We start from the raw sequence: 14,884 nt of genomic DNA on the forward strand, positions 1-14,884 counted from the left end.
CCACTGTGGGTCAGGTGTTAGCCTGGCCCCAAACATCCAGGATTACTTTCTAAAGGAAAGAAAACCTTTCAGAAACCAGCCCAGAGTAGACAAAGCTGATAAATGACAGATTTCTCCACTAAAAACGAGACAAAAACACAGTGGAACATGATTGAGTCAGGAGTACTTTCTACAGGGAACTGAAGAGTACACAAAGGAAGCTCCATTTAGAAGACATTGCTAAAGACATGAGTACTCAGACAGGAGCATTTTCTACAGGAAAGAGGAAAACAGATTTTCTTTCTGTTTAGCAGCAGTATGTCAGTTTCAGAAACTCTGAACCAGGAATACTTTCTATTGGGAATATGAACAAAGAATGCAGAGATTTAGTGGCACCAGTTGGTTTGTCTTTATTTCTTCTCAAAACAGATGGAAAGTTGAGCATTTCTTTTATTATAAATGAAGGATCAACTCGGATATTAGTTGTTTTTAACTTCCTGTTTCTGTCCCTTTCCGTCAGAACCGGGGAAACATAAACACAGGAAATGCGAGCGGTCTCTTAGCGCTCAGCCGTCACAGCCTGCGATCGTTCGGCCGGGCTCCAAAAGGTACGACCCGCTGACACACACACACACACACACACACACACACACACACACCCTTCCTCCCTCCAGACTGCTCATCCTTTCTACCACTCCTGTGTGATTTTCTGTCATTTTCTTTGTTTTGGGATGTGAAGAAAAAACTGTTTCCAAAGTAATAATTTATTTTTCAGAGCTCTTGAAGTTGATATTTGTGATTTCTGTTCTCATGGAAACCAAATTAAGCTGATATTTTATTGCGTAGATAGAAGGTTTGGCATATTTTAACATATTTATTCAGCCAAAATGTAAAGAAAAACTTAAAAGTTTGAGAAAATGAAGGCAGAGTTTAGTTTCTCCGTTTCCTGTTGACTCCTCGGCGCCACCTGCTGAGCTCAGTTCCTAATTCTGCAGCAGGTTGCTTCTCTTCCACAGGCTGCTGGTAGCCTGAGGTCCTGACATGACCAACATGGCCGACACAAACACGTCAGCGTAGTTTGAATGAAACCTTTATTAACTGACTAGTTGTTGACAGTCTGAGCTCAGTTTGTTGCGTCGCTCTTTTACCAGCAGCTGATTAATGAAACAATAAACATTAATGGATGAAACAAACTGGTCCAGTTTTATGGTGACACTTTCTACTGTGAGCCCAGTGTCACCTTCTTTCTTGACGTGTTCAGCCGCGCTGTGACCCGGTGACCTTTAACCTGTTCTGGCTCTGTCGTTCAGGTGATTGGCGCTCACTAAAGGGAGTTTGTTAGCATCTACTGGACACAAGGGGCACTGTCCTCTGATTGGCTCGGACAGCCCCCTCTGACATGCCCGTGGCCAATCAGAGGTGAGTGTGTGTGTGTGTGTTTGCTGAAGCTCTTCCTTCCACTGCGTTTTCCCGCCTCTGCCTGATGCAGCGCTCACACCAACCAGCCTGACTCCATGTCTGTCTGTTTCCTGACTCCTCTGTTCCTCCGTCCTCCTCAGGTGTGTTATGTCGGGGGGAGATGTGGAGGTGTACCTGTCCCAGGTGCATGATGGGAGCGTGTCGTCGGGTTTCCGTGCTCTGTACGAGGAGCGTCTGCTGCTGGACGTCACGCTGCTGATAGAGGAGCACCACTTCCAGGTAGCGCTCATCGACCCAACCCACTGGATCGGATCAGATTTTTCTGCTCCTGCTACATTTAACATCCACTCTTTGGGAACTTCCTGGTCATTTATTGTTGTTATTAGCAACAGGGGTGATGTCACACTGTGTGTGTAGAGAATTGGCTGTAAAGCAGTAAAGTGTTTAAAAACTGAGATAAATAATCAGGAAGTTGATGTTTTAAGCAGCAATTAGCCCAGTTAGCATTAAATAACAGATTGAGGCTTTGCTGAAAAGAGACGTGGATTTTATTCTAGAAACAGATTCGTTCTTGAAATCAAATGTTAATTTTGACATCTGGAATAGTGACTAATCAATAACTGAAATAATCATCAGCTGATTTAGTAATCAATTAAAAGTTAACTAGAGGAAAGACTCTGAAAACATGACATTTGCTGAAAGAACAACACAGTCAGAGCAGAAATTAACACGAAACTGTACAAAATTATGTAAATTTTACATTTAAGAAAAACCCAGACTGTCTGTAAACATGTTGTCAGAACAATCAATCACCAGAAGCATTGATTAGTCAGTCATTTTATCACCAGAAGCATTGATTAGTCAGTCATTTAATCACCAGAAGCATTGATTAGTCAGTCATTTTATCACCAGAAGCATTGATTAGTCAGTCATTTAATCACCACAAGCATCGATTCATGGTCAAAGAAACTGTTATAGTTTATAGAATAATCTATTTGCCACTGAATAATTGATTAATTGACAGAACTATCGATTAATCGTCAGACGATTAATCTTCATAATACAAAATAGTCGATTACTATTTAGAAGACTCGATCATCAGAATTAAAAATAGTCGATTAATTGCTAGAACAATTGATTAATTGATCGTCAGAATAGTTGATTCATGGTCAAAGAAACTGTTATAGTTTATAGAATAATCTATTTACCACTGAATAATTGATTAATCGTCAGATTAATCGGTTTCTGCCAGCTGTAGCCGTGGATCCCGTGTTGCTAGGACGGTAACTAAGGTGTGCTGACTCCGCCCACAGGCCCACAAGGCGCTGCTGGCCACGCAGAGCGACTACTTCCGGGTCATGTTCACGGCCGACATGCGGGAGCGCGACCAGGATAAGATCCACATGAAGGGGCTGACGGCCGCCGGCTTCGGCCACATCCTGCGCTTCATGTACTACGGCTCCCTGGAGCTCAGCATGCCCACCGTGCAGGAGATCCTGCAGGTATCCGGGCCTCTCCGGTGCCTCCCCGGTGACTCCTGAGAAGCTGAAACGTTAACCGTGTGTGTGTGTGTGTGTGTGTGTGTGTGGCTGCAGGCGGCCATGTACGTCCAGCTGACGGAGGCGGTGGAGTTCTGCTGCTCCTTCCTGCTGGCCAAGATCTGCCTGGAGAACTGCGCCGAGGTCATGCGCCTCCTGGAGGACTTCAGCGTCGGCGTGGAGGGCGTCCAGGAGCAGCTCGACAACTTCCTGCTCGACAACTTCGTCCCTCTGATGAGCCGAGCCGACTTCCTGTCCTACCTCAGTCTGGAGCGACTCCAGGTAGACGGTCTGAATTACTGAGTGGAGGCGATTAGCATTTAAAACCGTTTGAGATATAAAACTGTCGGCATCACAGAGTGTAGAGATGGAATCAGAAACATTTCTGATCAAAGAGCGACGAGGAAAAGGAGTGAAAACAATTAAAGGTTCGATTTGGTATCAAACTCCATCACAAATCCGATTATGATGCATTAAATTTAATTACTTTAGTTTAGATTAACTGCCTGGTTTTAAAAAAATCTATAATCGATTTACGATTCCTAGGATTTTGTATCGCAGTGTTTTAAAGTTGGCCGCCAGGGGGCGCTGTGGCGCGCCAGAAAATGATAAACTTAATCCCATAAAGTGTTTTAATCTTTGATTTTTCTGTTATTTAATCCTTTTCTAAATAAAATCTAAAGTCATTTATTTAAGTGTAATTTTCTGTTTTGCTCCTGAAGCAACAAATAGAAAAGAAAAAGAGAAAAAGAACCAAATTCTGCAACAAAACATGGAGAGGACATGAAATAAAACCTGCTGATTAATGAGGTTAATTAAAGCAAATTTAATATAAGTAAATTAATAATAATAAACGTAAAAATTAGCAGTGATGGTCATATTGCTAAAAACATTCGACATTTAAAACGCTCAGAAACTACTGTATGAAATATAATTAATATAAAATCCTGCATATTTTCTCATAATTTGGATTTTGATGAAAAACTGAACCATCTGGTAATAAAATCTAAAATCAGAAGCAGATTTGTGCTAAATGAGTGTAATAAATATGAATAAATAACCTGGTGATGTTTCTGTCAGTCGGTTCTGGAGCTCGGTGTCGTTCGGGTCGGTTCTGGAAGAGTCTGGGAATCGTTTTTCCTCCTCTGATGTTTCTCTCGGGTTTTCGGCGCAGGCCTACCTGAACAGCGACGCTCTGAGCCGATACCCGGAGATCGAGCTGTACGAAGCCGTCCAGGCGTGGCTGAGACACGACCGGCGGCGCTGGAGGCACACCGACACCATCGTGCAGTCCATCCGCTTCTGCCTCATGACGCCGGCGGACATCTTTGAGAAGGTGAGCGCCGCGCCGTGCTTCGCCGCGCCGTGCTTCGCCGCCGCCCACGCTCAGGTTTCTGTCTCCTCAGGTGAAAACGTCGGAGTTCTACCGCTACTCCAGGCAGCTGAGGCAGGAAGTGGACCAGGCGCTGGGATATTTCCACGACGTCAACCAGCAGCCGCTGCTGGAGACGCGCTCCAACCGCATCCGCTCCGTCCGGCCGCAGACCGCCGTGTTCAGGGGGATGATCGGCCACAGCATGGTGAACAGCAAGATCCTGCTGCTGCAGCGGCCAAAGGTGAACCAACGCCGCCGTCTGATTGGTCCAGTTTGTTCAGCTGCTCTGATTCATTCATTGGTTTAACCTTCATCGTGTTTTACAGTAAAATAGGCTTTGAATCCGTTAACAGGCCTTATTGTGGTTCATTCACTATAATTAATAGTTTTATTCAGTTTGAACCCAAAGTGATGATTATTAAAGTCGCCGCCATAAAAATCTTGTAACAGATTTTTGCTGATTCCTCATTTCATCAGTGTTGGTTGGTTCATGTCGGTGTGTAGTTAAAGTCCGGGTCGGACCAGCCGTGTCCGCTAACCGCGCCGCCGTCTGTGTCTCAGGTGTGGTGGGAGCTGGAGGGCCCTCAGGTGCCGCTGCGACCCGACTGCCTGGCCATCGTCAACAACTTCGCCTTCCTGCTGGGCGGAGAGGAGCTGGGGCCCGACGGAGAGTTTCACGCCTCCTCCAAGGTCTACCGCTACGACCCGCGGCAGAACTCGTGGCTGCGCATGGCGGACATGTCTGTTCCCAGGTCAGAGGGCCTTTCTGTGAACTTTGACCTTTGCTCTGAAAGCAAACAATTCGCCTTTAGCTTGAAAGTGATGCTGAGAGGTTCTCCATCCAATCAGAGGAACTTTGGTGAGTTCCTGACCGTTTGGTTGTCTGCAGGTCGGAGTTCGCGGTCGGAGTCATCGGGAAGTTCATCTACGCCGTGGCGGGCCGAACCCGAGACGAGACCTTCTACTCCACGGAGCGCTATGACATCACGGAGGACCGCTGGGAGTTTGTGGATCCGTATCCCGTCAACAAGTACGGCCACGAGGGAACCGTCCTGAACGGGAAGCTGTACATCACCGGCGGCATCACGTCCTCCTCCACCTCCAAGCAGGTGTGCGTGTTCGACCCGGGCCGGGAGGCCGGCGGCGGCGGCGGGTCGGGCGGGTCGGACTCCCACAGGACGCGCTCGGCCCGCGGGCCGCTGCTGCCCGGGACCCACGCCAGCTGCTGGGAGAACAAATCCAAAATGAACTACGCTCGCTGCTTCCACAAGATGATCTCCCACAACGGGAAGCTGTACGTGTTCGGCGGCGTGTGCGTGATCCTGCGGGCCTCGTTCGAGTCGCAGGGCTGCCCGTCCACCGAGGTGTACGACCCGGAGACGGACGAGTGGACCATCCTGGCCTCCATGCCCATCGGCCGCAGCGGCCACGGCGTGGCGGTGCTGGACCGGCAGATCATGGTGCTGGGCGGCCTGTGCTACAACGGCCACTACAGTGACTCCATCCTCACCTTTGACCCCGACGAGAACAAGTGGAAGGAGGACGAGTATCCCAGGATGCCTTGCAAACTGGACGGCCTGCAGGTGTGCAGCCTGCACTTCCCAGAGTACGTGCTGGAGCACGTCCGGCGCTGCAGCTGAGGTCCGCTGCACGTTTTGTACCGACGGACTGTCCGCCTGGCGCCGGAACCAGGCGGTCCGGGAGGGACGACCCGGCGACCGGCGCCGACCCACAGGTGAGGCGCCGGGCGGCTCGGCGTTTTCAGTTCTCAGAAAATTAAAGGAGAAAATGATGTCAGAAAACAAAAAGGTTTCATTCATTTACGCCTGGAGGGAAGAACCCAGCAGAACCCGGTTCTGGTTCTGGTTCCTCCTGAACACCGTCGATCCATAGCTTAGCTGAAATGCTTTAAACCCCAACAACACGGATCAGAAATCCTCCGTAGCGTAGCTGAACTTGGTGGTTCTGGACTCGCCTGGTTCCGGTCCAGTAAACGTCTCTCTGCTCCCGCCACACCGAGGGGAACCGCGGCGTTGGATCCGTTTCCTGCTGCCCGTTTGGTTTCGTTTACATTCCTGCACTTTATCGGTTCTCTGAGTGTAAATAGAAACGGACCCGGTTCGACCCGAGATCTGGGCTTTTTGGGCCATTTCAGCAAATCTGGACCTCATTCAAGAACATTTGGCCTTTATGGGAATAAAGGTGATATAATCACTGCTGACACTTAAATACTGATGATGTGTTGAAATGAAAGAGTTTGGAAATAAATTAAAAATATCATTAAAACTACGAGAGTTAAAACTAAATGTTTAATGTAAACCAGGAAAACTTTTATGAGATAAAATGAGATAAAACTAATTTATCCTTATAATACATAAATATTATAAGGATAAACTTTCTCATTTTAACAAGAAAAATAAAAGTATTAAAATTAGAAAAGCTGTCATAACTTTACAAAACTAGAACATTTCCAGTTAAACTCGTTTAATCGATAAAGTTTTATTTGTTTCCTTTTCTAACAGGAAAAGTTTTAAAAATCCTGTTAAAACCAGATATTTGTCCTGAATTTACTTGCGTGTTAAAACGTTTCCATAGCAACAAAACTTGTACGTTAATAAAAGTTTTATAATCTGCTCTCCGCCAAAAACATCAGCTGGTCTGTTTTTGCTTTATTAAAATATGCAAAACTAAATACTGAAAACCAAAATATTTGAATATACTTAACATATTCAAACTGACACCAGTATTTATATTGTATTGTAAGTTATGACGTTTCCATAGTAACAAAATCGGTGGTTACGCTAGTTGCGGCTAACCTGATAGCTTGATTTAGTTTAACTAGAATTTTACTTGACTTCTTATGTAAATAAATAAACTGAAAAAAAAATAACTTCAGGTAAGTTTAACCTCCATATCTTCAGTTATTTGAAACAAACAGAGGGATCCAATGTGCTAACGTTAGCTTTAGCTCATAATGTCGCTACAGCTATCTTAGCAGCTAGCTTTAAATTGTCTCGGTTAGTTTTTAGTTTAATAACCACTTAAAAATATATACAATAAATTTTAAAATTTAATGCGATTGAATCTCAAAATTTAGCTTTAGATTTTTAAAATGTGTTTCCACCATAAACTGCTTTAACTGCTTTGTTGTATAACTGTGGAAGAACATTGTATAAATTTATAAATGACCAAACATCAGCAGATAAACCTACCTTTAGCTAATGCTAACTTCAGCTAACCTAGGTGTAGTTAGCCACAGCTAACAGTTAGCATTCACTTCAATTGGTATACAAACACTAACTTATTTATTAGTATACTCATGCAGGGTAACTTAAAAATAAATATATTTACACCAAATAGACACAGCTAGTTCAGGTTAGCAACAGTTACTTCATTTGGCCAACACAGTTTATTTCGCCATAATCTTTCCTCAAATTTAAAAGTTGTGTGTTTATTATTTACAATAACATTTGGTAAAATAGTTAAATCAGAGCATTTTGTCACGGGAAAAGTGATTCAAATGAAATAAATCTTTGCTAGAACAGAAATATTTGTACTTTGTCATTAATAACTATTCTACTTATTTAATTATGTGAAATGGCAAAACAATACATCTTTTTACCTAATTGAATCTCATTTACAGTTAAGGATAATGTTAGCATGTGATGCTAACATTAACGTTAGCTTAATCTGCTATGTTAGCTGCTGGCTTTCACTTGATTCAGCCTGAAAACTTAATTTATCCAATTTTGTTTTTTTTCCTAAAACATGTTGATAAATTACAAGTTAAAAAATATAAAATGTTTAATAGTTTAATCGTGTAAACATTAAAAAATATCAAACTGTTGTTGATCTGATCCTCTAGGTGTAGAATTATTTATTATAATGAAATTTAAACTGTTACTTACAGGAAATCAACTACAATTACGGTTAGCTCACTTAGCTTTAGCATTGGCTAGCTAAAACTAGCTAGCTTCACATTAGCTGTGATCTCAATTTATCTTCCTCCATCCTCGTTTTCTTCTTAGCATTTTGGACACAGCTGCTCACTCGTTTGGTCAGACATGTTGGTTTTTGTGCCAAAATAGACGAAGAAGAAGAAAAACAGTTTCTAGTTGGAGGATCTTTAAGTTTCTTTGCCAGATTTTTCATCTGTTTTTCTAAGATGTTCTTGTTTGAGGTCCTTTGGTAATTTACCTCGGCTAAATGATTACCAGCCTTCGTTTCAACAAAAACCGACTGTTTTCATTTCAGATTATTTAATCTGTCAGATTTAATCCCGCCGCTCGCTGTCTTAGATTAAAGCTGTACATTTCACCCTCCAGGCCACGTAGCTGAGCTGACGACCAGCCTGTTTTTATTTTGTTTTATTTTGAGCTAACTGTGAAAAGGGCTAGAGCAAATAATGACGCCGTCACGTCTTTCTGCTGCGTATTTATTTAATTTATGAGGTAGTGCTTTTCACTGAGCTATGCAGTATTAGGAATGTTTTTAAATTTCACTCGCAGCCCGGTCGTTTTTCATCTCCATCCTGCAGCAGCATGTGAATTTCTCCGTTTTATTTATTTCTCTGTTATTGATGAATCGGTAAAGTCGGAACAGATTCACTTCCTGAATCTGTTCTGACGTGAATTATAAATACAAACGGTCATCCTGGAGCGTTCATCCCTTTACGTTTCCTCCGGGTCGCCGTTAATCGCCGCTCCGCTCCAACGTCGCTGTTTGAAGAAGAAACTTGTAACCAGTGCAGTTCAGCCGCCCCCCCTGAGGAACTCCGCCATTCAGTCCGCCATCTTCCCGCCCGTCCGTAGGAAAAGCGATCAGAGGACGCTGAAGATGAACTGTACGGGGAAAAGAGATAAAAATCTGAATTACATATCTTACTCTGAGTAGAAACTCTTTGGAAACAATTTGTAACCTTTCCAGAAATAAATGTTCATACTGGTCAACCTCCAGCTGCTGCCGAGTTTTTATTTTCCTCACTTGTTTATCATTTATTTCCTAACAAATGTTTTTCATGAAATGTTTTATGGACAAATCTGAACATAATCAGGAAACTTTGTAGCATCATTTTGGAAAATAACCACCTTAACCCATCAATGCAGGTTATTTTTATATAAAAAATACAAACATTTCCTTCTAACTTTTGTTGCTAGCTGTAGCAGCTAGAAAAATATTATTAATTACAACTTAGATATATGAACAATACATTTAATTAGAGTAAATATATTTTTATTAATCGATATTTTACATTTTATTAAATAACATATTTATTATATATAATAAAATATGTATATTTTTATATAAAAATATATTTTATAAAAATATTTAAAAATGTTGAGATAAATATTGTATTTAAAAAATTATTTAAATAGAAAAAAACGTATTTCATTTTTTAATTAAATATTTTGTGAAAAATATTTTTAAATGTATTTTTCATTTTTTCTTTTTTAAATTGTTTAATTAAAGAAAAATATGTTTGAATAATTTTAATGTGTGAAATAAAAACCTCCATTTGTTCATCATGTGACCTACAGATTAAAAACAGATCAACTTGATTTGTTCTGTCAGCTTTTGGTTTGTTTATGTTTCTATTAAATAGAGGAACATTAAAATGCAGGATGTAGAAACTGAAACCTGCTGCATTTATGTCCCAGAAGAATTTTATTTAGTTCCACATATTGGAGGGACACGAATCCATAAATATAAAATGTTTAGTGTCTTAAGTCAGAGGTTTTTCAGAGTTGTTGTAACACTGACTGCTGCAGGAGATCCTGAGCCATCAGCATCTGCAGCTGATCATATGAGTTACATCAAGAATTACTTTTACTTTAAATTATTTTTAACTGAATAAATTTAGAAAATAACAAATGCAAGTCAAATCAAAGTTTAATTTGATTTGACTTTATACTGAAAATTACATTATCAGTATAATGTAATTTTTGGGGTTCAGTTTGATTTTTAAATAGATGCCAGATTATTTTCACTAGATTTTCTGTTAAAACGAAAAAAAAATGTTAATAGTACAACTAAGAACTAATTAAGCATTTTATTTCCAGTTTACAGTAAACAAATTTAACACATATGAGAAAACGTCTTGTTTTCTCATAGGCGATTCTATTTTCCATCAACGCGCATGCGCAGAGTTCTCCTGCGGCTTGCCGTAGGAAAGCGAACGTCATCTGAATGAGAATGATTTCTCTCAGACAGGTAACTATGCTGAACATTATTCTACATGTTTTCCAGATGTAATCCGAATCAGTAATATGTATTTCGCAGTTTTTTTATATTTATTTGAGGTTTTAGTGAAGATCTGCGCAGGTTTTGTCCGCATCGGTCTTTAGCATGTTGCTATCTGCTTTCGCTAACACTTAAACAGGCCAATATATGTAAAAATAAAAAAACGAGTGTTTGACATTTTAACTTATCTCTTCTTCTCGTCGTTGTGTTTTATGTTTGAATGATTATATGTATTTTTTCTTGAATAAAAACGCTACGGACTGTTTGGACTCATCTCTGCGTGTTGCTGTCATGCCGCAGTTCTTCCGCCAGGCGTCGCTGTTTGCCGCGGCTCCGGGGTTAACGGCTCTGATGAGCGGCTCGGTTCTGGCTGCCAGCGAGGGGAAGAAGAAGAAGAACTCCCAGGCCGCTCTGAGCATCGACGAGGTGACGTCATCAGCAACTGGGTTTGGGTTGTTTTGAGTTTCTTTCAACTCAGATTTGTCGTTAAATTCAGACATTAGTTACCAAGGAAACCATGAATCTGAAACATGGTCTGTTTTTGCTGGTTGCTCCAGTTGCCATCCCTCTACACCAGACCCGAGGCGCCGCTGGCGCCGCTGGAGCCGGAAGCGGGTCAGCTGGAGCAGAGCATGGCGTCGATGAGGAAATGGGCCACGCCGTACACCGACAGCTGTCAGGTAGCTGAGGCACGGTGGTGGCAGCAGCATGCTGTGGGGAGGTTGTTCTAAACGCAAGCAGAAGGGAAGGTAGAAAACAGCCGTGGTTTTCCTTCCACTAAACTTCTATTCACGGCTTTCTGTGCATCACATAAAATCCGAATGAAACGGAAATTAGTGTTTTGGATTATTTGGTTACTGAGAATCACACTCTTAAGCCTCCCTGGTAAGGTCTATTCAGGGGTCCTGGAGAGGAGGGTCCGTCGGATAGTCGAACCTCGGATTCAGGAAGAGCAGTGTGGTTTTCGTCCTGGTCGTGGAGCACTGGACCAGCTCTACACCCTCAGCAGGTCCTGGAGGGTGCATGGGAGTTCGCCAAACCAGTCTACATGTGTTTTGTGGACTTGGAGAAGGCGTTCGACCGTGTCCCTCGGGGGACCCTGTGGGGGGTACTCCGGGAGTATGGGGTACCGGGCCCTTTGATACRGGCTGTCAGGTCCCTGTATGACCGGTGTCAGAGTCTGGTCCGCATTGCCGGCAGTAAGTCGGGCTCGTTTCCRGTGAGAGTTGGACTCCGCCAAGGCTGCCCTTTGTCACCGATTCTGTTCATTACCTTCATGGACAGAATCTCTGACCAGCCGAGGTGTTGAGGGGATCCGTTTTGGAGGCCTTAGGATCGCATCTCTGCTTTTTGCGGATGATGTTGTCCTGTTGGCTTCATCGGAACTTGATCTGCAGCTCTCACTGGAGCGGTTCGCAGCCGGGATGAGGCTCAGTGCCTCCAAATCCGAGGCCATGGTCTTGAGCCGGAAAAGGGTAGAGTGCCTTCTCCGGGTCAGGGGGGTCGTCCTGCCTCAAGTGGAGGAGTTTAAGTATCTGGGGATCTTGTTCACGAATGAGGGAAGAAGGGAGATCGACAGGCGGATTGGGGCAGCGTCTACCGTGAAGCGGGCGCTGTACCAGTCCATCGTGGTGAAGAGAGAGCTGAGCCAAAAAGCGAAGCTCTCGATTTACCAGTCGATCTACGTTCCCACCCTCATCTATGGTCATGAGCTTTGGGTCATGACCGAAAGAACGAGATCCCGGATACGAGCGGCCGAAATGGGTTTCCTCCTCCGCAGGGTGGCTGGGCTCTCGCTTAGAGAGAGAAGCTCGGTCATCCGGGAGGGACTCAGAGTAGAGCCGCTGCTCCTCCACGTCGAGAGGAGCCAGTTGAGGCTCGGGCATCTGGTCAGGATGCCTCCTGGACGCCTCCCTGGTGAGGAGTTCAGGTCCCACCGGGAGGAGGGGAGACCCAGGACACGCTGGAGGGACGATGTCTCTCTATGGCCTGGGAACGCCTTGGGGTTCCTGGAGGAGCTGGAAGAGGCTGGGGAGGGAAGTCTGGGCCTCCTGAGGCTGCTGCCCCCGCGACCCGACCCCGGATAAGAGGAAGAAAATGGATGGATGGATGGATGTTTACTGAGAATTCATAATATATTTTAATTATTGCTGTTTTGGTTGTTTTGTGTATTTAAATGTTTTCCAGTGACAAATGTTCTCTAGCAATTAAAGGATTTATATATAATATAAAATATAATATTATTATTACATTTATATTATTATGTTAGTTGAAATTTGTTTGAAAACAACAGTATTACCAGTTATTGGAATAATTTATGGTCCAGAATAATTAGTTTCTGCCCCAGAACTTGAATAAACTCTTGGATCTCCAGCAGTTCAGCTTCTGATTGATCTGTTTTCATCTGGATGTCGTCATGAACCCAGATCAACTCGGCTGTTATTTTCCCATCATGCAGTTTGACTTCCTGCTGTATTAGTTTCATAATTTAATACAAAGTTTAACGAGTTTTTATTGTTTTGTTTTTGCAGCAAAATGTCCGACTGGCAGCAGAGGAAGCTGAGGTAACTTCAGACCGAGTCATTAAGGTTATTTAAATGTTTTAGTGATAATTTTATAACAATATAAAGACACAGAAAACTGGTGTAACTCACTTTTATAAGATGTGAAAAACTATTTATTAAGTTTTACTGGTTTTTCTTAAATGCTTTTATCATTAAGTAATTTTTTATATCAATAATTTGACATAATGTTTTTCAGTGATGAATCAGTTTTAACAACCTGTTTGATGGACTGTTGGTTCTTAACTGTGTTTATTTTAATTATTCATTCGGATGTTATAATAATTTATATAAAAATGAAGCTGTTGTTAAAATCAAATCCATTTTTTCTTGCCTCACAGCGGGTGTACAGAACGGCGGAGCCGACCCTGAACGCATCGCTGTCGACCATCAGAGGTGAGCAGAACAAGATGGCCGCCAAAAACTGACCTGCAGAATATTTCAGTTTATTCCTGACAGAGCAAATCATTTACATAAAAATGTTTAAAAAATAAGATGTTTGTGCAGAAACTGTTTAAAAGAAACAAGTTTATGTTTTTCACTTTGGAAGTGAAATGGTGATTACATAAAAAATGTAATTAAATTTGTTATTATTGTCTTTTAAAATGAATAAAATGATGAATATTCCCTTTGTGTTAATTTACAGAATAATATTTGGGATTCAGGTTGATTAAAAATTAAAAGTTAAATAATAATCCAGAGAAAATAGATGAAAAAATACAAAAATAAATCAAATTTGTAAACTTTAAATCAAACAAAACAAAATAATTTGATGCATATTCAAACCAATAATTAATAAACATTAATAAAATATGCACAAAATCTTAATTTAAAAAATAAATGAATAACGAAATTCTGACAAAATAAAAACAAAACAAAATGTAATAAAATAAGAATCAAGACTAAAAATGCAAAATAAAAATTTAAAAAGACAAAAAGAAAGAAAAAAAGTAGAAAAACTCAAATTAATTATAGTAGAAATAAAAAAGAACAGCTGCGGCCCGGTTGTTGTTGGATGTTGTTATGTTCTGGTTCTGGTTCTGACTCTGGTTCTGGTTCCCTCAGAAACGTACCGGTTCCTCAGCGACCCGCCTCCGGACCTTTATCCCAGCGCCGCCGCCATCGGCTTCTCCGGGTTCCTGGGACTCTACCTGGCCAGAGGTATTCTGTGTTCTGGACATCAGACCGGACCGGGTCGAACTGGACCGGGTCGGTCTCACACATTGTGTTGCTCCTCCAGGCTCCAGGCTGAAGCGCGTGGCGTTTCCTGCGGGCCTCATGGCGCTCAGCGCCTCCATGTTTTACCCCCAGCAGGCCGCCGGCCTGGCCCAGGTGAGCAGACCCACCCACAACTGGTTCTGGTTCTGGTTCTGGTTTGCTTTCAGGGTTTAGATCATTTGTTTTGTCTCCTCTGACTCTGGGTTTTTCTGAAAGAACTGGACCAGATTCTGGTTCTGACCCAGCTAAACCAGGTTTGGGTCGGGTTAATGGTTCTGACTGGTTTCGGACCATTTGAACTGGTTTGGACTCAATTGGATTTTTCCAGTTTACTGAAACTTGTTGGTTGCCATGACGCTTTTATTTATTATCAGCCGTATCTGATACATTCATCCAAATGTTTCTGGGATCATTTCAGGCCACAGATTCAGCCTGAACAAAGATGGCGTCCGTTTGACCTTTGAACCTCATTTTGACATCAGATCATTTCTGAACTTTTTCTTTCATTTTCTGCATCTCTGCTAAACTCCAGGAGGTTAACTGGTTAACTGGTT

General features: G+C 42.4%; 2 protein-coding genes across 4 annotated transcripts in view; both read left to right on the forward strand.

Annotated features, from left to right (window-relative positions):
• Positions 1–9,266, forward strand: part of klhl15 (kelch-like family member 15) — a 10,862-nt gene extending 1,596 nt beyond the window's left edge. The window contains exons 1-9 of one of the 2 annotated variants that reach the window (XM_017301814.1): positions 500–587; positions 1,290–1,398; positions 1,539–1,677; positions 2,712–2,900; positions 2,994–3,218; positions 4,111–4,272; positions 4,343–4,552; positions 4,873–5,063; positions 5,201–9,266. In XM_017301814.1, coding sequence (XP_017157303.1) covers positions 1,379–1,398; positions 1,539–1,677; positions 2,712–2,900; positions 2,994–3,218; positions 4,111–4,272; positions 4,343–4,552; positions 4,873–5,063; positions 5,201–5,951 — 1,887 coding nt within the window. In that variant the 5' untranslated portion in view covers positions 500–587; positions 1,290–1,378 and the 3' untranslated portion in view covers positions 5,952–9,266. Of the gene's footprint in view, positions 1–499; positions 588–1,289; positions 1,399–1,538; positions 1,678–2,711; positions 2,901–2,993; positions 3,219–4,110; positions 4,273–4,342; positions 4,553–4,872; positions 5,064–5,200 lie in introns of those variants that run through there. The other variant, XM_008396897.2, reaches the window with a different exon arrangement.
• Positions 9,267–10,418: 1,152 nt separating this feature from the next.
• Positions 10,419–14,884, forward strand: part of LOC103456994 (MICOS complex subunit MIC26) — an 8,727-nt gene continuing 4,261 nt past the window's right edge. Inside the window, exons 1-7 of one of the 2 annotated variants that reach the window (XM_008396896.2) lie at positions 10,419–10,521; positions 10,852–10,977; positions 11,109–11,231; positions 13,083–13,139; positions 13,454–13,508; positions 14,178–14,273; positions 14,353–14,444. In XM_008396896.2, the coding sequence (XP_008395118.1) occupies positions 10,498–10,521; positions 10,852–10,977; positions 11,109–11,231; positions 13,083–13,139; positions 13,454–13,508; positions 14,178–14,273; positions 14,353–14,444 (573 nt within the window). In that variant the 5' untranslated portion in view covers positions 10,419–10,497. The remainder of the gene's footprint in view (positions 10,522–10,851; positions 10,978–11,108; positions 11,232–13,082; positions 13,140–13,453; positions 13,509–14,177; positions 14,274–14,352; positions 14,445–14,884) is intronic. The other variant, XM_017301818.1, reaches the window with a different exon arrangement.

This window comes from Poecilia reticulata, linkage group LG20 (assembly GCF_000633615.1).
Source record: "Poecilia reticulata strain Guanapo linkage group LG20, Guppy_female_1.0+MT, whole genome shotgun sequence".
NCBI lineage: Eukaryota > Metazoa > Chordata > Actinopteri > Cyprinodontiformes > Poeciliidae > Poecilia > Poecilia reticulata.